At 44.4% G+C, this 25,176-nt stretch overlaps 1 protein-coding gene across 5 annotated transcripts in view; it reads left to right on the top strand.

Moving 5' to 3' along the window:
• Positions 1-667: 667 nt before the first annotated feature.
• TPD52 (tumor protein D52) overlaps positions 668-25,176 on the top strand; it is a 123,710-nt gene continuing 99,201 nt past the window's right edge. For 2 of the 5 annotated variants that reach the window (XM_053941617.1, XM_053941581.1), the window contains exon 1: positions 24,228-24,393. In XM_053941617.1, coding sequence (XP_053797592.1) covers positions 24,243-24,393 — 151 coding nt within the window. In that variant the 5' untranslated portion in view covers positions 24,228-24,242. Of the gene's footprint in view, positions 773-24,143; positions 24,394-25,176 lie in introns of those variants that run through there. The other 3 variants (XM_053941599.1, XM_053941572.1, XM_053941590.1) reach the window with 3 other exon arrangements.

Genomic DNA, 25,176 nt, shown 5'->3' with positions numbered 1-25,176 from the left:
GAAAGGGAGGCTCAGGGGTGATCTGATCACTCTCTACAACCACCTGAAAGGAGGTTGTGGAAATCTGCCTCTTGTGCTAGGCAATCAGCAACAGGACAAAATGACACAGTTAAGCTATGCTCGGGGTGGTTTAGGTTGGACATCAGGAAGAACTTTTTCACTGAAAGGGGGATTAGATGTGGGAATGGGCTGCTCAGGGAGGTGATGGAGTCACCGTCCCTGGAGGTGTTTAAGCAAAGATTGGATTTGGCACTTAGTGCTATGGTCTAGTTGACAAGCTGGTGTTTGGTCATAGGTTGGACTCAGTGACCCCAGAGATCTTATCCAACCGAACCGATTCGGAGAACTGGATGCCTTCGGTGGTAGCTCCCTCCTGCCCGTCGCACCAGCTGCGGGCAGCGGGCTGGCTGCGCCTCTCCGCACCGAGCCGGTGCCACGCGGCGTCAGCCAGCACACGCCGAGGTGCAGCAGCGCAGGTGCAGCCAGGGTACAGCCGGTGAGGGTGTGACCGAGGGGCTGCCTCGGGGGCGGCTCACTGCGCGGGCCGTGCCGCGCTCACCTGCGCGGGGCGGGGCGGGGCGGGGCGGGCGGCGCTCGTTCACCTGGGCGGGACGCGCCGCTGAGTGACGGGCGGCGGCCCCGCCCCGCGGGCACGGGCGGTGCCTCCGCTGCCACCCGGGCGGGGGCGGGCGTCGAGCCGGGCCGAGCCGGGGCAGCCGCGACGGGCACCGGGCCGGGCGCGGGGCCGCCATGGAGCCCCCGAGGGACCAAGGTAGGGCGGGGGGTGGGCGCTGCCGCTGCCCCCCGGGCGGCTGGCGGCGCTGGCGCGGCGGGGACGGCGGCGGCTCTCGCAGCGCTTCGCTGTTCGGCCCCGACCTGCCCTGCCCAGCTCAGCCCTGCCGGGCCGGGCAGCGCTGGGGCCGGGGCGGTGCGGAAGGCGCTGCCCGCGGCCTGGGCAAGGCTGCGCCGGCCGTCGGCTCGGGAAATGCGGAACGGGGGCCGGGCGGCGGAGCACGGGGCGGCTGCCGGGCCCCCCCAGCCGCGGATGCACGGGCAGCGCATCCCGGCCTTCCCGCGGCGCCTCGCGGGCAGAATAAACTTTCTACTTTCACCCTGCAGTAAAGCTCTTCCATTATACGAGTGTGCAACTTTCGATTGACCAGCGCTGTTCGCAGGGTTTGTTCCCTTTTAATTCTCCCCAGCGCGGCGTTGCTCCACAGCTGGCGGCTCTCTCTGGGCAGCTGTCCCTCGGCCCCTGAGCGGCAGCAGGGCTGGCGCCTCTGTGGCTCTGTGGTGTTTCACTGGTGTGCATTTTGCCTGAGAAGACTGGTGTCCTGGCTGCCGTGGCTGCAACACTTCCTAAAACTTCATGGTTTATTGAGACCCAAAAACCTTGGGTCTGCTTACCCAACATAGTAGTTGGTGCCCTGATGAAAGCTGACATGAATGCGAGCAAAGCACCTTCTCTTGCTGTATAAGCTTATCCCACAGAGGTGTATTACATTTATCCAGCCCATTCATGAATAGTTGGAGCCTTTTATATGGTGTGGTACTAAATGACACGCCAGCTGCTCTCCCGTGGACGAGGTAGGGCAGGCCGAGGTCACTAAGTTAGCTGCAGTGAACTAGCAGGGGTGCTTGGCTCAGCTCGTGTCTATGCCCTTGGGCTGATTTCATTCAGGGTTTTCCTGCTTGGGATGGCAGGAAGCCGACACTTGTGGCCCGTGGGATGTTGGAGGTGCAGGAGCTGCTGGGAATGTACCCCTTATTCTGCCACAGTCAAGCTCTGTGGTCTGCCAGCTGAGCAGGCACCAGCCTTGATTTGCTCCCAGTTAAGTGTTTTGAGGATTGTGTAGTACATCTGTACAATTAACAATCCCTTCTGAGTTTCTCTGTGCTTACAGAAAAGGTCAGGCTGTCTCTGCCTGACCAGAAGGTAATCTGGTGAGGGGCTGAATCACCTCAGGGAGGTTCCTTCAACCATTCTGAAGTCCTGTGTCTATCTTCAATATAAGTATAAATTAAAAACAAAACAAACAAACAAAAAAACCCCGACAAACACCCCCCCCCAAAAAAAGAAAGAAAACAACCCCCAAACCCTATTCTTGGGTACCAACAAACAGAGTTGTGCCAGAAAATAGCACAACTGTCAGTCCCTTCAGAATTTTAATTCCAACTGCAGGAGCATTAAATACTGATTAAATACTGATTTCAGTATTTGTCTCAAAGTTCTTGAGGCTCTCCTATAAAAAAGGTAAAGATCTTTATTGCAATTGCAGGGTCTTGAACAACTTCTGATAGGAAAAGAGAGTAAAATAACATGATCTTTTGAAAAACGTTAGTGACAGTCCTGACACTTACCAGAGGCTTGTTTGGCTATTGCACTCATTTCTGTTATAAATTGCTTTGTACAAAGAGGGTGTTGCACCTCAGGATGTTTATCAGAATAGTGTACCTAGTGTGATGTAAGGGACTGTTACAGAGCAAACGTGGTGCAACACCTTCTTCCTCTGCCTTATTTTTGGAGTAATTATGCTGTTTTCTCTTCATGGTGAGGTGGAAATCTGCAGGTACAGTGGGAAAATCTAGAATAGTCAACACACTTGTGCCAGTTAATTAAAGGCTTCTAATACCCTGACTATTAGACTTCAAAGACCACCTTTCTTGGCAAACTGGAGTGCTTGCATTGGAATCTGCTTAATGATAAAATATTATTACTCACTAAAGCCAACATATATGGTTAAAGTCCAAGCCATCAGGTCCTGTCTCTGGTGCCAGCATAAACATTCTGGATTACTGCTTCCAAACAGAAATTAATTTGTTTAAAATTGCGAGTCAGAGGTTGCACTCTTTGTTATTATGGTGACAGCTTTCTCAGATAGCTGTAGTTTAGAGGTAGGAAGAATATCTAGGTTATGGTTAAGACTGCAGCCAAACTAGACAAAGCTAATGCTCCAGGTGTAGAACGTGCTTAAGTCTCTCCTCTCTCTTGAGCAGTCAGGTTTGGTAGCAGTCCTTAAAATGTTGTTCCTAGCCTACCACCAGCAGCATCAGAATCACTGAGCAACTTTTCACTTGAAATGTTTTCATTGAAGGATATTTGGACTGGCTGGATGGCTCCATGTGATTCTCAGTGCACTCCAACAGCTCTGGAAATCGGTCTCCAAGCACTCTGAGTCTCTTGCTCTGTGATTAAAGGCACCAAAGCAGTAGTGTCAGCTCAAGCCAAATGGATATAATATTACCCTGAGATGAGGAGTTCCTTCTTCTGTTGCTTTGCTTTAACTTGTCATGAACAAAAATCTGATTCACTGTATGGGCTTAGTTGCTGAATAGATTAATAACTGCAGTTCTGCTTTCACAAAGATGCTGCTGTCCCCTCTTCCTCCCTACTCCCCCTCTGCCAAAAGAAAACAAAACGCACTAACCAAACCACAACCACACCTGATTTTGCTTGCAAAAAGAGTCTCTCTCTGACTTGCTGCTGTTACTGTTGGTGCTGATACAGTTTACCAGTGGAAAAATAAGGATGAAGCTGCCCCTACAGTGGAAGCAGTGTTCTGAGTGAGGAAATTGTGCCACTGAGCAGTCTCACAAACACATGCACCACAGCACAGTTATCTGGTAATGCTCCGTCTCCAATGTTGTGTTCAGGGGTTCCTCTTATGCTTCAGCAACACTTCACTTACGTAATCTGGTGTCTTTCAAAATCCTCAGGCTTTCGTGGTACTTAAAAGGAGTCCCAAAACACTACATGTGATTTCTTGAGAGACTATGTAAGGCTATCTTTTCCTGGAGCCTTGACTTGCACTTTTGGGGCTGACAGAATGGACTTTAATATTCTTTTTCGTGCAGAAAGAACTTGTTGCTGGCAGTAGGACAAGGTTTCCCCCATTATCCATTGGACAAAGCTGCACCTTTTCCTACTGCTTTGTTTGTTTTCTTATCACTAGGTACTTGCAGTACTGTATGATTTTTTTTTCACTTAATGTGCAATTGTGAAATCAAACACTTGTAAGTAAATACAAGTGGACAGCTGTTGTAGGAACTGCAAAGAAAGAATGATTCTCTGAGCTGAGTGTCTGTAGCAGTGACTTGAAGATGACAGAAATATCGGAAGGCTTAAATGAGTAGGCCCATTGAACAGCAGCAGGCTTTAATTTCTTTTGCAAGGAAAACTGTATTGGTGGGGAAAACCTTATTCTGACTCAGGCTGAGGGTCCTGACTTGGTGGGGTGGCATTACAGAGTTATTTGATGGCATTGCTGTCATCCTCTCTCAACCAGTGCATGAATGAGGTACAGAAATGTGGGGGATCAGTGTGCTGTGTTGGAGGGACACTGGAGCAGCTGATGCACAACTGTTGGGTGGGCAGCTGGAGGCTGGAGCAGTGTCAGCTGTTCCTGCCTTCTGCAGTGCTTGAGCATTGGAGGGTGACTTGAACTCTTCATTCATATACCCACTTCAGTAGGATATGGAGAAGGGGGCCCACCCAGTGCTCCAACTGTGGAAAGAATCTGTTGCTTGTGGTGTGCATGGATCCTTTTCCCTGTTCCCTACAAGGAACGCTGTCCCAAGCAGTCAATACAGTCCTTCACTCCGGCAGAGTAAGGTCTACTCTCAGACCTTTTGGTGCAGGGAAAGCTTAGCTAAGGATCTATGTCCTTTGATCCTCCAATGAGGCCAAGCTGTAACTGCTCGGGGCTTTTAAAATCTGACATGAACCTGATGCAATTCCTTTTTATTCCAGTTTCCCACACTTTGAAGCAGCCCACGAGTTCCCCCTTTCTCCCACTGCGAATGCCCACCAAAGCAATGGGAGGCTCAGACTGACATTTCTGGCCTAGAATAAAGCAGTGCAGCTTGGCTTTGGTTTAAGAACGTGCTGGTGGAGGCTGAGCAAGTGCCTTGCTCTGCTTGATCTGGATGCTTTGTGGGTAAAGTGGGAACAGCTGGTTTTCATGGCTGCCATATGTTAACACCTCTCCTGACCCGGGCACGAGTGCTGTTGAGCTGCTATGAACTGTGCTTGGAAGCTGCAGAGCACAGCCCCTTCCATCTGCAGGGGCTCTCAGTAACCACATACTGCACTACTCTGCCTTGGGAATGTTATCTCTATTCATTTTTATGTCATTTGTATCTCTATTCATGCTCCTGTCTATCTTGTATGTACATTTTTCCCCCTTGTCTTCTACAGCTGCTGAATACAGCAGCCTTTGACTAACAACTTCTGCTTTGTGAGCCAGGTGTCAGTATAGTCCCAGGAGGAGCTGGGTGATAGAGGAAGTGGATGTTGGGGCTTCTGATGCTTTCTGCCATGCACTGACCCTGCTGGGTAAGGATATCCCAAAATCTGCTTTGGCTGACCTTAGTGGTGTAAAGGCTGCGAAGGCTTTGTCCTGTTTCTTCACAACTGTTTGCTCCTTTAACAGGAAGATGTCCTGGCAGTTTTTTTGGCAGGAAATCCCTTAGCCAGTATAGAAAAGTCTTGCAGGAAAACAAGGGACTAGATTTGCCATGTAAAATCAGTGAGCTGTTTGTGGATTGCTGATTCCTGAGGGTGCTGGACATTGCTGCAGGTAGGGGAGGATATGTGCTATATCTCTTCAAAAAGTGATGTTTCCATGGCAGCAGATACAGTGCAGGAAGTGTTCTTGAAAGCCAATGTTTTTTGACTAATTTTCAAAAGAAAATAATCCAACCTCCTCCTTAATTTAATAGGAGAGAACAACAGTGTCATTTCCTGAGCCATGCAGCAGACACCTGATGGGTGTGGGGTTTTTATGCTTTTGCAAGATGCTCCCCTCCAGGTAGGAGAATGATGACCCCACTGTTTCCTTCACTGGAGTCTTTGTAATATGGGCACTTCTGATTTGAGATTTCCTGTATGGAGGAAGGGAGGTGTTTACCCTTGTTCTTTTAATATCCTGCAGTGAGTAAGCAGAAAAATGTCAAACAAAGCATGACTGAAAGGGAAAGCAAGCATTAAGTGAGATTAAGCACTAAATTGAAATGCTCTTGTTCAGCCAACACAGTCACTCTGTGTCAGCTTCAGTTTAAGTCTCCAGAGGCACAGCTTTCTTTCCTGTTAAAGGTGGAGAGTGTCTTCAAAATTGCTCGTGTTTGGGTGTGTTAGCCAGGGAACCTTCACTGAAAAACCTTGTATTGGAGAACAGGCTTTCTACTGCAAGTCTTCCCTTTTGAAAAGGGCTGCAGTAACAGACCAGCTACCCATAACTTTCTAATTTGGATCTCTCCTGAAGGTTCAGTGTCACTTTGCCATTTCCTCTTACTTGTCTTCCTCCTTATCCTCTGCCTCTGGTTAAGGGAGCAGAAGTGAAAGAATATATAGCTGTGTGTTGGCTTTGGCTGTTTAGCAGAATTATACCATGAGTCAGGCTAACTGGTCTGGAGTATCCTTGCCCTGCTATGAAAACACTTATTTCTGGCAGAGTTATAGATGGCTGTAGGGATTTTCTGCTAGTGCAAGTATAAGTACAGCTGCAGGAGTCTGCAGCCATTTGTCCCTGGATGGGGTAGGGGAAGCACCACAGCAAATGCTGGTGTGTGGAAAAATGCTCATTGTGCTGTTACTTGCTTGTGAGCAGAAAGGGGTGGATTGATGCTATCTAGAGAGAAACCAGCGCTACTGCTGTGGTGTGAATGCTGTTGCTGAAAGAGGCAGCTTTCCTGTTTTGCTAGCTGACTTCTCTATTCCAGAGTGCGAGAGCAGAGCAGTAAGTGTCCTTGGATGCTGACTGACAGTGGACTGGCCCAGCAAATGCTGCCTTGGCCAAGCCTGGAATGCTCCCTTTCTGCAGAACTGAGGTCTGTAGGTACATGCTGTGACACATGTGGTTCGGAGTGACAGGTTCTGAATGACCCCTCTCCTGCTTGTAGCCTCCCAGCAGAACAACAAATGTGTACTGTGCTTAAAAACTTCATAGATAAAGAGAAAGCACACTTTGTGTGTGTACATGGAAGGAAAACCTGTTTATTGTTAGTGTGATTGAAATTTTAGCAGTCTAATTCAATAATTAGTTTAGAAAAAGACTATTAAGCACATGAAGTCTTAGTAATAATAAAGCTAACATATGAACTTAGTTTCTGCACCTTTTTATTGGTGGTTTATTCATCCTCCCCCTGGCTGCTGAGGCTGGTAGTATCATTTTGGTGGTGGCAAGGGTATTAGAGCAAGTTGTCATATTGTGACTCCTTTTCTGGGAGGACTAGAATAGTAGTGGTTTCTTCCCCACTGTAGGATCCACTGGAATCCTTCTGTTATGTTTGCTTTTTACACATCTGCTGTTTCTTTCATGGCTTTGCAAGCTCCATGTTTCATCAAATCTATTATATAAAGTGCCTTTTATATATTATATTATTCCTTTGTTGTCTGTTATCTCTAGAATAGTTTTGTCCAACTGCACGTCTCCACTGGTGACCGATGACTTTCTTACAGCCATGAGATCTCCATTGTCAACCCTGTGCTCCCTTACTTGTAGCATGCCTATATTCTCACATTCCGTGTCTCTACTCTGAGATGCACTAAGTAAAACAAACCCTCAGGCAAAGGGTAGAGACAGAGCAAGCCTGACAAGTCTCTAGTCCTGGGGCCTTGCAAGCTTGGCTCAAAGCTTATGTCCTGTCACTAGCAATGCCTGTATTGTACTGTGGAGTAATGAAGAGGCTGGGGAGCACCTGCAGTTTGCTGGGGGTGGTGGGTTAGACAAGCAGAGGCAGAAGAACAGGTATTTTTGCTGTTTAGCTTTCCCTTGTCTAGCAGCTAGAGGGAAGTGGTGCTTCATCCCCCTAATCCCTGGGATGAAAAGATGTGCCAAGGGAGGCAACCTGGGCTGGAGTTGGTGTTTTCAGACAGGTGCTCCTCCTGTGCTTTGCTAGGATTGGACTCCATGTATAGCAGTGATGTTGGTTCATGAGAAGAAACTCAAAAAGGTTGAAAACAAAGCTTTGTAAGTAATGTTTTTTAACTGCTCCTTAGCCTGGCAAAGCTGTGTATTTCAGTTGTGAGCATTGGGAATGTTGCTTGTGACTGTTTTGCATTGTTTACTTTTTGCCTAAAGTGTTTTAATTAAACTACTAGCAGGGATCCCCAGATGAGCAAGAAGTGATCTTACTCATGTCTCTTTGTCTGTTCTCTGCCTAAATGTGTATCACATAATGACATTAGAAAGTCTTGATTAATTTGATCAGGATAGCAGAATTTGAAAGAAACTCCCCTTATGCTTCTACTCTAGTCGTCTCTGTCTGATGTTCATTGCAGTGTTCTACAGCAGTCCAGTCCCTGGGAATAACATATATTTGCAGCTGCTGCCAGGACAGGCTGCCTTTGAAGAAGGCCATGAACTCGCATCTTCTGATACCCTGTAGTCCCTGCAGGAGTACATCAGAGTCCTGACATGTCCCTTGCTTTTCCTCACACAGGTTCCCAGGAATGGGGCTGTACAAGGACTTGTCTATAAGCATATTTAAAGAAGCTGTCCTTTAAGTAGGAACCAGTACTTCTTACTAAAAAGAAGGGTTGGGGTTGTGAAATGGGCACAGCTCCCACTGACTAGAGTGCACCTTTCTCTTTAGTGTCTGATTTCTCCTTTACTGTTATGCAGAAGAGAAATCCCTTCAGCACATCTCAAAAGTGTTATGCCTACATCTGAGGAGTCTTGAAAAGCAGGGTGAAGGCAGAGCAGAAAGGCCCCAGATCAATCACTGTTTTTAACCTGCTGACTGCTCAGAGTTGCTTTGAGTACTGCTGGCAGAGGTTAGTTCTGTGCCTGCACACACACAGGCCTCGGTGTGTGCGAGCAGATCACACGCCGCTGTGCAGGCTGTTTCCATAGCACCAAAAAAATCTGCACCAGGCAGTCCCTGAAGAGGCTTTGCTGAGCAGCTGACGTGCATTCAGGGATGAGGAGCATCAGAAGTAGTACCAGCCTAGGCATGGGATGGGAATGGAGCCTGATTTAAATATTGACTTTCCTGTTGCCAGATGTCACTGTCTTGGCAGAAGGAAAACAGGCTGTTTTACTGCAATGTGCTTTGCTTTGAGCTATGAGCTCTTAAAAGCACCATTCATGCTCTGTTTTGTCTCCTCAGCAGGCTACTTGCAAATGTTGTGTTCCAAAACTGGTGTTTTGTTTTTTTTTTTTTTTTTTTCTACAGGGAGTTTGTTCTTGAGTAAAAAGAAAGACCTGAAATGACTTCTTGTCTTTCTCTTAAGACTGCTCTGGTGCCTGCATAGCAGGTATGTTTTACCTTCTTGTGCTCTGAGTTGTGACAAGCCTTTTTGTCTGTTGCCTGGGCAGACTCTATAGGTGCTGTGCAGCTCTGGTATCCCAAGTATGTCATGGATGAGTCCACCTGCTGTGTTCAGAGCATTGCCATGTGGTCTGTCACCACCTCTGGAGACACTTGAAGGAGCAGGGAAGAGAAGTTCCTGGAGAGGACCCCAAAGAGAATTGTCTGGACATCTAAAGAAGGTCTCAACCCCAGCTTGCCATTGTCTGAAATGGCAACCTGGTGCTATGCTGCTGTTTGCCATGCAGGTGTTCATCCCTGATCTTGTTGAGCAAGACTGAGCACATTGTGGGTCTGGCTCCCTACTTCTTCCAGGGCTCAGGCCACAGCTGGATCCTTGCACAGTATCTTTTTCCACCAGCTCCTGGTTCAGGGTGTGTGGGGACCTCAGCCCCTAGCTTGTTGGGGGATCGTGTGAGTTATGGAAGTTGTTGTTTATGTACTTTAACTGCCAAAAACTCTACTGCACTTCTAGCTGGCTGCTACTGTCATATGATTTAAGTGCAGTAATTTGGAAGGAGGGGAAGACTCTGAAACATTACTGTTATTTTCTCCAATAAAGCAGTCATTAACTGCAGTAAAGATGTGTTTTAGATACCCACTCGAAACCTCCTTGCCTGAAAACTCTGATGAAGGAATAAACAGTTGCTGCTACCATTTTAAAAACTGTTTACAGCAATCAGTCTTAAATACTAGCCTCCCTAAAATACATTTGAATTTCTTAGTGCACTTCATGTAAATTATGAGGTACAACAGAGACACCTGTCTGTACTTTGTGAACTGCTACTTGAGCTTTATATATCGATCTTGTTAACACTTGATGTAGCAGAACTAGTGCGGACACTAAACAGGTAGTAGTATGCTTCTTGGGAAAAGTGAAATGCAGTGACTGAATGTCTCTTTTTTAATATAGTCTTGATTTTTAGATGCACACAAATTTTGCTTTCCTGCCCTTCAGTTTAATCTTTAAATACTCAGTTAACTTATTTGTTTTTGTTTTTCTGGATGAATCTCTGATTAGTGTAGGGGGAAGAATTTGGTTTTGGACTGTGGTGTCTTCAACAGTTGACTTTTCCCAAAGAAATCAGTCTACTGCAAATACATCCTTGATTATTCATTTCCAGCAGTGCTGACATTCAATATAAACTTGTTTAATTCTGTTTAATATCAAAGAAGGAAAAAGCCAGCAGCTCACCAGGTGCGTAACAAGGGCCAGAGAGGTGCTGCATGTATTGCAGGACGTGGCCTCTGTGTGCTGGGCTGCATGCACTGCCCACTGATTGGGTTGGTTGGACAATACAGAGCACTTCTGTAAAGAAGCAGGAGTTTCATGATTTTGCTGGTGTATATATAGTGAGGATCCTTCAGGTTCAAATGTGGTTTTGAGGACTTGGTTTTAACAGTCCAGCAATCCTGCAGGGAAGGTGGTTGGTGCTCTCATAGTGCGGCTGCAATGGTGGGTGAGCCGTCTGCCTAATGCACCCCTCTGGGTGCATTGCTTAAAACACCAACTTCTGAGCTGCAGGTTGTTCACACTCTTAAGTGTGTAATTTGTTCCTGTAAATGATTCTGGGTTAAGGCAACCTGCAGTATATCAGTACAGGCTGGGGAATGAAGGGATTGAGAGCAGCACTGCAGAGAGGGACTTAGGCTGGTGCTGGTGTATGAAGAGCTGGACATGAGTCAACGGTGTGCACTTGCAGCCCAGAAAGCCATAACACATCCTGGGCCTTATCAAAAGCAACAGCAGCCAGCTGGTCAAGGGAGGTGATTCTGCCCCTCTTCTTGGATCCCATGGGAACCCACGTGGAGTATTATGTCTAGTTCTGTAGTCTCTAGAACAGGATCTGTTGGACCTGTTGAAGCAGGTTCAAAGGAGGGCCATAAAAATCATTGGAGGGATGGAACACCTATTATATGAGGAAAGGCTGGGAGAAATGAGCTTGTTCAGCATGGAGAAAAGAAGGTTTCAGGGAAATCTTACTGCACCCTTTCAGTAGTTAAAGGGGGCTTATAAGAAAGATGATGACAGATTTTTTAGCAGCACCTGTTGTGATAGGACAAGGGGTGGTGGTTTTAAGCTGAAGGAGGGTAGCTTCAGATTAGATAGAGAGAAATTTTTTATAATGAGGGTGATGAAACACTGGAACAGGTTGCCCAGAGACGTGGTGGATGCTTGATTCCTCAAAACACTGGAGATTTTTAGTGGTCCAATGGAAACACTGGATGGGGCTCTGAGCAACCTGATCTAGTTTAAGATGTCTGAGCAATCTGATCTAGTTTAAGGAGCTCCCTTCCAACCCAAACCATTCTATGGTAAAACACAGATACTGTCCAAATCTTTAACTGGGAAACTTACACCACCCTTGAAGGGTATTTGGGGCATCCTGCTTTACACACACCTTTTCACACACCTTCGTGTGTGAATTGCATATGAACATGAGCACTATGGTTCATGAGCAGCAGTGAGCAGGGCTAATTAGTTTCTGCACGTTTCTGAACAGTAGCAAGTGAAACCTCTTGGAGTTGCTGCTTTGAAGCTGAGTGGTTTCGATTGGCTTCCATGCCTGTCACTGTGCAGGTTTTTTGGCATGACAGATTTTTTGGAGATTGCATAAGAAGGAAAACAACTTGAGTGTCAATGGAATCGGCAGAGTGACGTGCTGAGTACTTCCTCTGTGGTGGGGAAGTGTTTTTGGGATAAATGGCAAAAGGGAGAGCTTTACTGGAGTGAATGTACAGACTTTCATTCTGTGTTAGCACACTGATATATGGAGTTTTTCTTTAGTATGCTTTTGTTTCTTACTTACAATTCAAAACCAGTCTTCACCTTGGTGAATCCCAGAAATGAACTTCCCGCCAATCCCCTATGAAGAGTATTTTCCTATTCAAAAGTAACTTTTGAGAAAGTGAAAATGTGAGAAGAGGGATACAAAAGTCAAAGCAAGACCTCTGTGTTTTGTCAAGAGGAGTTGAGAATACTTTTTAATATTTTTAGACGGGAAAACTGATGAATTAAGGATAGACAAGTGCCAAGTAGTCTTCCTGTTCCAAGGTAATATTACTGGAGAGGCCTTGTTTCCTTGTCATGCAAGGTGGTGCCAGCAGCATTTCTGAGGGATGTGATGGCTTCTTAGTAATAATGGTGTATCACAGCTCCCTGTAACGGGGCACATTGTTGATTAACAGCTGAGGTGAGGACTAGCAGTATGCAAGGCAGCGTTTCGACTTGCACCTCTTCAATATCCTGGTCAAGTTTTTACCAGAATGAAAAAATGTGGATTGCATTATTCATAGCTATTTAAGCTCTGAGTTATTCTGGGTGTTTTTTTGCGCTGATGGTCGAGCTGTGATGGGCCAAATCTGATGTAACGATAACCTGGGTACCAGCTAGAGCAGTCCTTAACCATAAAAATTGAAAAGTTTACCAGACTAATCTGTTAAACACAATGGAGCCATTAAACTAGGGCATGACCAGTACTCAGAATGGCTATGAATACATGTATTTTTTTGTTTGACATTTACAGTTGTGAAATGAGCTATGTGGTAGATTAGCTTGTGCAATAGGGAGTGATGCTAAACTCAGATTTCACATCGCAGTATAAAGCTTTATTCTTGGAGTTTGCACTGATGTTCTGTTTCAGGTCAAATACTGGGAAGAGGCAACTTGTGGAACAGGGCAGTTCTGGAGTAGCTGGTCACTAAAATCAGTGGAGGCGTGCTTTCTTTACCAGAAAAAAAAAAAAAAAAAAACCCAACCACAAATCCCAACATAAAAAACCCACAAACAACCAAACCCACATAAAACTAAAAAAAAAAAAACCCAGTCACCCCCTCCCCTTCCTTTCTTTCATTTCCTGTCTACTTTTAGAGATGAAGCTCAATATCCTTCAAACTTTGGTTCTTTAAACCTGCACCTGCCCGTATAGTTTTCATCACATCAACTGCACCAGAATCAGGAAAAATGCCTGCCTGACTTTGTGTGCATTAGATAGGTCTTTCCAGTTATGTCCAGTATAATTTATTTCAGTAAAATGAACGGTTAAACTCATTCTACTTACTTCGCTGTGAAATATAAATGAGGAGCCTGTACACTTATGTAAACATGCTGATATTTAGGAAAACTGTCCTTTGTATGGAATAGACTGGAACACAACTAGATGGTGCATAAATATATTAATATTGCTTGGAGATCTTGAGAGATTAGTACTTTCATGATCTGAACCTGCATAGGTTGTTAAAAAGGATATACAGCTTGCCTGTAATGTCACCCAGCATTAAAAAATAGCATCTCATGTCCAAAGTCTGATCTGATGGAAGCAGGTATGCTCAAGTCTTCTAGGACTTGGATATCCTTTAAAGCTTTATATCTTTTTGTGGAATCATCACTGAACAAACTTGCTTGACCCTTATCTTTGCCACCTTGAGCTTTTGGAGTGATTAGTGTTTTATGACTGTCTGTTGATTTATATGACAGCAGTATCTCTCTATGCTAACAGTTTCATTTAATTTACTGACCTAGTATGACTTGGAGTAGGGGCAAATGTCTCTTAACAGGATTTAGTCAGCTCAAGCAGCATTAAAAGTCAGTCAAGGACATATCAATCGGATAAAATCTCAGAGTACATATTAATATAATGGCAGCTTCAGTGGTCATAATAATCTAAAGGTAGATGCATTATCTGCATTATATTAGAAAAAAAAAGCTGGTCAGTGCAGTTGGTTTGTTAGTGAATTGCTGCTGGTTGCTGCATGCACAGTGGTAGGATTCTCCCTCTTATCTGTTAAATGAGATTAAGAGCAGTGCAGAAGCTCACATCCTGAGTTTGTACAATTTGCAGGCCTGGCAGGATGTGTCCAAGGTCCTTTAAGAAGTGATAGCTATTGCTCCAAATCCGTTCGGATGCATTGTAGGAATTGGTGCCTTCCAGCTGGATGTGGAATTTAGCAGTATGGGCAAGCAGCAGCCATACTCCATCTGGAACAGGACACTTCAAACACTGCACAGTTGAATGGGTGTATGGTAAAGTGCTGATCTATAAAGGAATAGGTAATGTGTCTTCTTTGATGCTGCAGGGAAAACAACACAACTTATTCTGGGTTTTCAAGTGAGAGATTCCCAGTAATAGTGAGCTGCTGCACAAGTACTTTATACCAGCAATCTGTTAGTGTGCCATTAGCACTGCTTTGTTAGGTCTTACTTTCTTAAGTTTAGGAGGGTGCACTGAAACACTGCAGTGTGAGAAATGTAGATGAATAATAAGGGCTTGTCTTCATTATGGGCTTACCTGCTTGGAAAAGCTGTAAGTGGCTCAGTGTCTATTGTCAGCTTTTAGGTACCTCATGAACAGGCTGGTTCTCTGAAGGGTTTGTAGCAAAACCCATTATTGGCCTAAAGATGTGAAATGACTGGTTGGAGAAGAGGGATCAGGAGCAGGTTCCTATGACCTGAAACATTTCTGAGGCATATATGTCTCTGAATTTATGGTACTAATGCACTTTGCTGCTGACTAGGCAGAGTTTTACAGTTTCACAGATATTTCATACTATGCTGTCAGATAAGCCAAGAGTAGAAATGTTAATAAGATTTCTCTACAGCTTGCTACTTGCAGTTGCTTGCCTTTGAGAAATTGTACTTTAAGTTTTATGTAATTGCACTTGTTTGACAGTACAAGTCAAAATCGTGAACTTACTTAGTCAAGTCCTGAGAAGGGAAAAAAATCTGGTAGTTTGTCATTATTGCTAAGCAAAAAGCTGATCTTTATCCTGGATAGCAGAATAAGGTGCCAGGATACAGCAGGAGTGCACCTTAACCATGCAACAGTAACTTATGTGTGGTAAAATTAGCAGTACTTCTAGAAAATGTCACTCCTTTTGGTGTTACGTGTGCATCCTTTGTGGAAGCTCATGTGGAGATTACTGTGCTCTGACTATTTTGAGGAGATTTGTGTGGTTGTGCTAAAAATTACTGTGTCCTGAGCGCAGAAGTGACTCTCCCAGTGCTTCTGAAGGGCAAGCTGACATTTCTAGATGAACTGACATGTGTTTGGAAGCTTTTGTATCAGCTTTTTTTGGGCTGAGGAACTTTGCTAGGGGACCCTGAGAGCATGCAGTAGAAAGAGGAGTGGAGGAGTAAAGGAAACTGCACTGGAGTGGATGAAAAATAAAAAATAAATTGAGGAGTCTGAGAAGGGAATTCAAAGACTTAACTTGAGCCTAGTTTTCCTTGGGTTCTGTACAACTGATAAAAGGGTAAAACAAGGAGAGGCTCCTGCTGAAAGGCAGCATTAGCTCAGTGACACCAGTAGTTTGTCTACTGCAACTTTTTCTTTCTGTACAAGAGTGAACTCTTCCTGCTGCAGAGGCATACATTCACTTCCCTCCTGGAGAAGGGGTGTCAGGGGGAAGTAGATGGCTTTTGTACTTGCCAAGAGCTGCTTCTGCATCTGGAGTCACATGTCAGGCCCAAAAAGTTGCTTGCTCATTCATTTAGTGAGCGAAATGTAAGCCTGTTCCTTTTATGAAAATACAGGAAACTTTTTTCCCCTCCCAGAATCTGTCAGCTACCTTTCTCCTGCAGTCTCATAACAGAAACCAGCATAGTCTCTGCTGCTGCAAATGGTTTTGCTTTGCTTGTCAGCCATCATAATATTCCTGTACACTGGGTAGATGTGCAAAAGTGAAAAGTCTGCCATGAAGTCTCTGTCCATATCTCAGTTTAGAAAGTGTGGGAGAAAATGGTACTTTATTCTGTCAGCAGGTAGGTATTTGTAAATCTGCTTCACAAGATGAAGGGTGGGCCACAGACCTGCCCTAAGGCAGGGTGCCAGGACCCCTTGTGTTCCTGAAGAAGAGAGGTCCCTGGAGGATCCTTGGATAATATGAAGGAGCAGCCTGTGACCTATTACAGCCATTGTGTTAGTCACAGGATAGTTAAGATGGGAAGGACCTCTGGAGGTTCAACCCCTCTATTAGGGCAGGGCCACCTGGAGCTGGTTGCCCAGGACCAAATCACAGAATGATTTGAGTTGGAAGGGACCTTAGTGCTCATCAGTTCAACCCCCAGGCATGGGCAGGGATGCCACCCACTAATTACATCAGGTTGCTCAGGGCCCATCTAACCTTGTCTCAAACACTTCCAGGGATGGGGTATCTACCACTTCTGGGCAACCTGTTCCAGTGCCTGACTGAAAAAAACCCTCTGAGAAAATAATTTCTTACTAATGTCTAGTGTAAATTTCTCCTCTTTTAGTCTGAAACTGTTCCCCCTTGTCCTGTCACTATCTACCTACAAAGTAAAAAGTTGTTCTTCCTCTTTTACAAGTCCTCTTTAGGTACTGGAAGGCCACAATGAGGCCTCCCTGGAGTCCTCTATAGGCTGAACAACCCTAACTTCCTCTTTGTAGGATCTCTCATAGAGAGATCATCTTTGTGACCTTTCTCTGGATCAGCTCTAGCAGGTCAGTGCCCTTCTTTGCTGAGAACTTCAGAGCTGGATGCTGTGCTTTACTTCGTGTCTCTCAAGGGCAGTGTAGAGGTGGAGAATCCTCCTTTGACCTGCTGGTCACTCGGCTTTCAATGCAGCCCAGGATGTGTTTGGCTGTCTGGGCTGTAAGCACACACTGGTGGCTCATGTCCAGCTTTTTATCCACCCAAATCCTTCTCTGCAGGGCTGCTCTCAAGGACTTCTCCCAGCCTGTACTCGTATCTGGGATTGTCCTGACTCAGGTGCAGCACCTTGCACTTGAACCTGCTGAATTTGATGAGGTTCTCATGGGCCCACTTTTTGAGTTTCTCCAGGTCCTTCTGGATGGCACCTTGTCCTTCTGTTCTGTCACCTACACAGTGCAGCTTTGTATCATCTACAAACTTGCTGAATGTGCAGTTGATGCCACTATCTGTGTCATCAATAAAGATATTAAAGACTACTGGTCCTTGATATCCATGTCCACCTTGATGATCATGTCCAGATGGGTTTTGAATATCTTCAAGAATAGATTTTGTGAAGTACTTACCCTAAACCCGTGTTCCTTGCATCAAATTGTGTGCTGCTTGGCTGCTTCTGTACTTCTGCCCTTGATAGTAAATGATGGAATTTCTGTGCTACATCAAATCCAGGCATCAACTTGGTAATTACATGGTGGGAGCTACTGAGTACCACAAGCAATGAAGATTTTGTCGGTATTATTAAGGTACTGCTAAGACTACAGAGGGTGATTTTTTTGGTGTTTTTGTTTTTAAATATCATTATACGTAATTCAGCTTAATGTGTAATTTAATTTGCTTTGTTCTTAAAACCTCAGTGCCAATTTCATGGTGGGACCTGGTAACATAGGGTCGTGATGGTGGACTTTTCTGGAGCTGCTTTTCAGAAGTGGAGGCTCTGGGATGCTGTGTTAAAAGAGGGAGGTTTGCTTTAAGAGTGCAGAAAAGCAGTCTTGTCTTCTGAGGGAGGCTGGGAGTCACTCCAGAGTCACTCAAATAAAACTTTTAATTAGATTGCAAGATTACACACTGAAACTTTGCTTGAGACAATCCCATTTCTGCACTGCAGTGTTCCTAATCTTTTCCAGCTATCATTTAGCTGGAGCTCAGCACTGTTTTTTTACATTTTTGACAGGATCAATCTCTTGCCTGAGGGATGGGAGTCTATAGAGAACGGCAGCATAACTGGGATAAGTGGCTGAAGTGAAGTAACTAAACACATTCCTCTGAAATCTACCTGACAGTGTTTTGACTCTGTTAATCTCACTTAGAATTGTTCCTCTGTGTTTGCAGGGTTTGATCTGACTTCTCCAAAGTCAGTGCAAACTCTGATCACTGGTTCTGTGGTGGTACACTGGTTTTGGCCTCGTCCTTTTCCATAGATCAGAAAGCTTTTCACCTGTTACTGTTGGAGCTGAAAAATGTGAGCTTTGAGCACTGTTTGAGATACACAACTTTGTCATAAATCTGGGATTTCTGCCTAATCTTCTAAATGCTGAAACACTTGCAAGGTAGTAGAGAATATGTGCAAATATAGAGAATATTGTCTGATGTGAATGGGTTAAGTGTTTTACTGTAGTGTCAGCTTGTCTAGTCACAAAATATGCTGGAGCGTGGATCTACTCCCTCACAAGAGCTCAGGAAATTAGTCTGAGTTTATAATTGGATTGAGAGGAGAGACGAGAGCTGCTGCCTTCGCCAAGACATGCGTCAGCTGTCTGAAATACTGTGGGCTGAGACTTTGGTTTAAGAGAAGAGCAATATTGGCAACCCTGTGATCCCTACCTGTAACATTTGGAAATGTTTGTGTTCCAGGGAGATACATCTTTGACGAGGTGGTGGTTATTGGTGGTGGTTTTTTCTTTGGATTTTTTTGTTTGTTTTAATAGAGTAAGTGAAGGCAGCACTTAGGCTAAAGAAAGTGCTGGAGAAGATATTTCTGTACAAAGAACTGTACTGAATGATGTAGTTGTATCAGGCAGAGCTTGTCCAGAGAAAGCATGTGGAGGAGGCTGAAGTACTGAGATTAATATGGTGTTGAGTTGTACCCTGCTAGAAGACAGCAGATATGTAACCCCTTCAGCAGATACTTAACCCCTGCTGACCATTAATAACGGGGCTGCAGAAGCCTGTGCTGGTACTGTTCAGGAATTGCTGTAGCTGTGCAGCTCCATTCATGTAATGCACAAATCTCAGGGGACTGAAAGAAGTGTCTGCTGATAAAAGAAGGGGAGAGAGCACAATGTGAAAATAGGAGCACTGATGTACAAATTTCAGGCTTGTTTAGTCTTTGGGTTTCTGTCCTCTTACTTCACAGCATCTTTTTCTCTTAATGCAGTTTTAAGGTCTCAGATCAGGTGCTGAAAGGCTTTACTTGTTCTGTAAACTGGTAAGACTTAGAAGATCAAATTTATGCTACAGAATCTAGATTGGTTTAAGATGCTTAAATAGCTTTATGGCTCTTAAAATGGCTTATGCCATATAAAACTCTGTTGGAGTGGGGAGAGGAACCCTGACTGTTGCTGCCTGATTGGGATCTCCTCGGAAAGATGGGGGTGGTGGAACACCACCTGGCTGGAAATCTTTGCCCCAGACACACTTACTTGAAGGCCTCTTATCAATCTTGCCTCTTAGCAGACTGCAGAAGTTGAAATTCAGACCAAGTATAGGCTGAGAAGGCAATTGAATCTCCACAGGCAACCTTGAAAGAAGAGGCTGAATCTTTTTGCTATGCCCCCAAAGAGCAAGTACTTCTTGCACCTCTTCCCCCTCTTTGTGAACACAGTCTTCCCATCATTTTCCCTCGGTTTCTTTTGCTTGCTTGATTAAGTGCTGGAGTCATGACAGCCTTGCCAAAAGTATGAGCTGTGGTGCACAAGTTTGGCAGCTCCAGGTATAATCAGGACACAAACACAGGATGTTCAATGTGGTGAAGGTGCCTATGTAACTCTCTGATCCACTCTATCAGAGTAGATCTTGTGGATTGGTTATTTGGATAGCTTTGTCCAAAATATTGTTTAGATCATGTCTTAGGGTAGCTTCTGCATTCCTCCAGTCCTGAGGCATGAGTGGTAGTCTTTCCTGGGTTTAACTGTTGTATTAAACACTACTGAATACATAGCTCAGTTTCTTCGAAGCCCAGAGGTGGTACTCATTCATACTTCCTGAGGAAACTTCATCCTACTTTCTGTAGGGAAGGAGGGATATAAGGTTTCCATGTATAAAGAAACTGTTGTTCTGCTAGACCTATATGTGGGAAAAGCAGTTTCTCCACAAGGCTACCATAAATTCCTATCCTTGCTCAGCTGCCATCAAGGTAGAAGTGCTTCAATACTACATTGCATTGCTTAAATGTTAAAAGTTGCAGACCTGGGTAGTAGGTGCTAGCTGAAGAAAGAATCATGCCTGAGACTAAGCAGGCAAATATCTGATGAAAAGTGTTAGCTCAAACTTAACAGCTTTTCTAGGTGTGGAGGGAGTTCCCTTCCTTATGGTTCATGAGGTGCACAATCTTTACTGATTGTTAATGCTAAATAGCTACCTGGGAAAGCTTTAAGTACACTCTGTAACCTTAACATAGGAGATTACAACATCGTTTATGGTAGGAATTGTGATGGTAGTGCTTTGCTGAGGCTTGCCAAGCCTTCCTGAGACACTTTGGACATTCAGTTGAACTTGTCAGTGATTGGTTCAAGCATCCTTGACAGAAGATATCTACCTTTGTGCCAGTCTCTCAGACACCAGCTTCTAAAATGCCATAGATTACTTAAGTACTAACCTCTAAGTTATCCTGAGGTGTTAAGGGCAAATGAATGCTTGTTCTGGAACAGCAAAATCTTCGGGTTTAATCCCTTGCATAGTAAGCAAAAAACCACTGCTACTTCGCTCTGGAACAGCTCCTTCCTTAGACTTCAAGATCTTTGCAGGTATCTGCTTTGCAGGTATCAAGACCTTGCAGGTGGTATCTGCAGTAACAACCAAGGTACACAGTAAAACTGAATTTGCAATGCAGGGCAAAGAACAGAGATACTTGAGGATGCACAGTTAATTACTCTAAGCCATGTAACAGAAGCCTAATTTTATGCTTCAACACTGAAATGTGTGTGTCTTGCCCTGGGAAGGCAGCATCCATCTATTAGGGTATGGCTGTACAACCTCAGTTCCACCTCCAGCCAGCTGCAAGTTCTCTGAATCATTGTGAAGGAGAGGAAACCCCATCCAGCAGGATATTTTAGTCATGGGAGGGCCCTTTAGAAAGGCCTCATAATGTGCCTGTTTTCATAGTGTACAGAAATCTTGATTGCTGTGACTGTAAGAGCTGCTAAACTGGTCAGAAAACTTCACACTGCAGAGAAAAACCTTGCTTTTTTGTTCTGTGCAGCTGCTGTCTGTCATCACTATCCTGCTTTGTTTCCTTAGGCCATCACTTGAATTTGGAAAATCTCTTGGAGAGTGATTCATTCCTCCTCCAAATGCACCACAGTGAGCAGAACCTATCTTCTCTAGACTGGCTTTAGGCAGTGTGGGGGAGTGCTGCCTTGCTCTGCCGTGAATCCCTGGATGTGCTAAGGAACTCTGGGGAAGAAGCAGATAAAATGATTGTTATGGCTGGCAGGGGATCTCTTAAAACTAGGGATTGTCTTCCCTGAAGTGGATGAGTTAGGAATGACAGCCTAGAAGTTGTCCTACAGGAGATTTAGAAGGGTGGACTGCAGTCCTTTCTCTCTACAGAGAGATTGACTTATACTTCAGTTTGAAGACCATCAAATTTCCCTAAGTGATGAGGAAGAAAACAGCTTCCTTCATCACCAGATGGGATTTGTACCTGGTAAAAGAGAGGAGCAACACTCCTGTAAACTGCAGCAGGTAAGAAAGCAGGAGGCTGATGTGTTTAGGTGATGTGTTTGGTAGGTGCTGTAGCAACCCATCTGTATGGCCACTATAATTGAGCAAAGAGAGGAACTTGAAGTAGGGAGCACTTGCATGGTGTCCCTCTCTTGGCAATGACCTTAGAACAGTAATATATCTGTAATATTTCTAAAAACTAGAGATTGTCTTGGGTGACTTTTGGGCTTGTGCTCAGGCTATGCATAAGGAGGAACAAAAGCAGAATTCAGTCTCTCAGGTGGCGGCTCAGATTTGTAATTCAGCAAATCTTCCCTGTAAGCCACATATATGTTCCAGCAGTGTGCCACATCCTGTATGTCTCTGACTACTCTGAAGAGGTGTTGAAGAGTTTGGCCAGTACAGATTTCTGTCAGTAGGGGTGGCAGGCCAGGTCAGTGGTTGAGACTGGCAATCCAGATGTCTCTAGGGACATGAAACCAACTTGTGCACTATAAAGATATAGGAAGAGTACCAGATTTTTTGGAATGGTTGGTGATGGGTAAATCTGAATGTAGGGAATTTCCTGTAAAAACAGGAATGTAATGTTTGCTCCAGGAAATGCCTAGGAAATGGTGTTCTTGATTGTTAGCAGGGATCAACAGATTTTCATAAGGGGTTCTTTTTCCTATAACAGCTACTTGCAGTTGTAGCCAGCTAGCACTGACCAGTGTTAAAGTGAATTATTATCTAGGGTTAGGAAAAAGTCCTAGGATGTAAGCCTCCCCTTCTCTCTGCGTTGGGAGAGTGATGGTAGAAAATACCCAGCTCTTTGTGTGCCGCATCGGATAACTTGTCATTTTACCTAGCCCAGTTAGCACAACTACTGCCTGAGCCTTTTGCTCAGAAGGCAGCCCCTGACTGCTGAGTTATACAGGGGAAAGCTGTGAAGCACAATCTGTAGCTGTTCATGTTAACAAACTTGGTTAATAGAGTATATTATTACTGTAGCTGTGTTACAGTTCTCTGCTGCCTCTGGATGCTTTAACTACAATATGTGACCAAAGCTTTGACCTTTGCCAGATGAACTTTGCAGTATTTCTGGCAGATGGCACAGCCATGTGTCAGAAATGCAGGGGGGCATTCTATTTTCTTTTCAGTGGGTTTGGAAAATAGCAGAGACCTGTATTTCAGGCTCCAGCACTCTCATTGTTATGAACCTGCAGGTACTCTGCACCAGAAGTGAATGTAGGTCTTTAGCCTAAAGGATCTGCTTTTTAATTAGCTGGAAGGTCTGTTCCTGTGGCAACTGACTGACTGCAGTGGAAATGGGAAGTTAAAATTCCAGAAGGGGGGTGTCTTTTCTTCTCATATGCCCAGGAATTACTTTGCTTGGACTTGATGTTGGAATGCTGCAAGGCTCCTTCACTTCTCTGGAATATTGCCTGATCAGTAATGCCTAATCAGCTCTGTCCTTACTGTGCAGGAAAAGATTAACTTACATTTGATTATGCTCCTCTGTGTGCAGGCTGCAGTGAGGATCCCAGGTGAAGATGTGGGGTTTGGGAGGAAATTGTTGCTCAGCTCTAAAGATGATCTACATTGCTAGCAATCTTGTGTTTTCAGTAAAAGAAGCTGACCTTGAAATAAAAATAAAACAATGTAGTGAAGTGCTGCAAAACTGTGCTGAGTGCCTCTTTTAGGTAAGAAGCATTTCTGCTTCCCAGAGTTGAACCGTAAAGGCCTGGCATGAAGTCAGATGGCTTATGTAAGTTGATCTTTCTTTATGGTGTATGTGTCAAAACATAAATACGTTCCAGGCAATGCATTTCTGCTGTTACTGGCTGCTCTAAACAATGCTGGTTGAAGCACCAAGGACATAGGACAGTGTACTTCATAAATATTTAACAACCCCCTCCCCCGAACAAAACCCCCTCAGACCCAGATACGTTTAGCCTCATGAGCAAAAATCATAATGCACATTAGAATGTTCATCAATAAACCTAGGAGGTGTTTATAGCCCAGCTTTCAGAGAGGAGTGCTGCTCTCTCCTATTCTGAACTTGCACTATGGTGTGAAACCTGGGCAACAGAGACTGAGTTCTCACTAGTGGTTATTACACTGATGGAAACAGCTGGAGAAATAGCTATGCACACAGAATTTTCCATTAATCAGAGGAAAAAGTCCAACACAGATGGTATATAGGATAGATTACGGCTGGTAATCCTTTTGTGTCCTAGAAGATTAAGGATATCCTGGTGTAGCTGCAGTCAGCTGACCTTTTTTTATTTAAACGATTGAACATAGTTGATGCAGTTCTGTAGAGGACCAAGGCTCTTCCAGAAGCCATGAGTGGTGCACTGTGAATGTTTGTTAAAGGAACGGTCTGTTTAAGTTCTGCCTCAGTTATAAATTTACAGGAACTTAACTTTGTGCCATGTAAACAGCAGCAGCTACAGGATGGCTAAGAAATCACTTGCTAGACAGCTCTATCATATATAGCAGAGCTGAATTCTCTGAGGAGGCACAGTGAGTGTCATGTGCAGAAATGGAGGGTTTCTGAATCCTGATGTCTGGGTCACCCCAGAAAGCGAAGATGAATGCTTCAGTGGAAGAAGAGGATGGCTGCGCACGCTGAACTGTCTGGCATGGATCTGTATGAGGATTACAAATCACCCTTCGATTTCAATGCTGGAGTGAACAGAAATTATCTTTACTTGTCGCCTGGCATAAACCTTTCTCCACCTGGATCACCTACACTGGCAAAATCTGGTAACTTCCTTCTCTTCCTTCCTTAAAATCTCTACATGAAATGTGTAGCAATTAATACCTATAAAACTTCTCAAATTAAAAATCTATAAAAGTTGGCCTCCTGTTAATTCTACTAGTGTGTTAGCTTCAGTATGTCATGTAGATAATATCTCATACATTTACCACCTTTACATTATTTGTTATTTATTCAGCAGAAAGGCAGTTTGAGGGAAAATGAAGTGGCAAAAACAATTAGGAACAAAACTTCTGCTAGATTGGAATAATTTGCCTAGTTTGACTATTAGATTTTTTTGGGGGAGGAGGTAGAAATTGCATTTTTAGTAAGACTTCAGAGCTCTGGATAGACTAAAATCTGCTTTTGCCTCAATATTGAAAATCTCACTGATTAACAAAAATGCCCTCTAAAACCTTTACTCCATTCCACCTAGCATTTAAAATGCTGCAAACCTTCCACCTGCAGATACTGCACTGGGACTGCCCTGTGCTGTGCTGCAGTGGCATCCATTTAGTGCTTAACCCAATGAGTTTCTTGCTGGTAGCCTGTTGTACAGAGCAACTATAGCTGTGCTTTTCAACACATCCTAGTCTGGTTTTACTGTCGTCATTCCTTTCCACTCCTTGTTGCCAGATGTAATCTTCCAAAGTAATTTTAAATATAGAAAGCTTAGACCTACTTCAGGTGTGGCAAAGCAAAGTTACACAGGTGTTAATTTTATCGTAATGGGCTTGTTACTTAAAATTTTAAACAAACATGCATCCCATGGGGAACCTCTGTGTGAACTA

This window comes from Vidua chalybeata, chromosome 1, assembly GCF_026979565.1.
Source record: "Vidua chalybeata isolate OUT-0048 chromosome 1, bVidCha1 merged haplotype, whole genome shotgun sequence".
Lineage (NCBI taxonomy): Eukaryota > Metazoa > Chordata > Aves > Passeriformes > Viduidae > Vidua > Vidua chalybeata.
The sequence above is the reverse complement of the archived record's forward strand: the minus strand, read 5'-3'. Positions and strand labels throughout refer to the sequence as shown.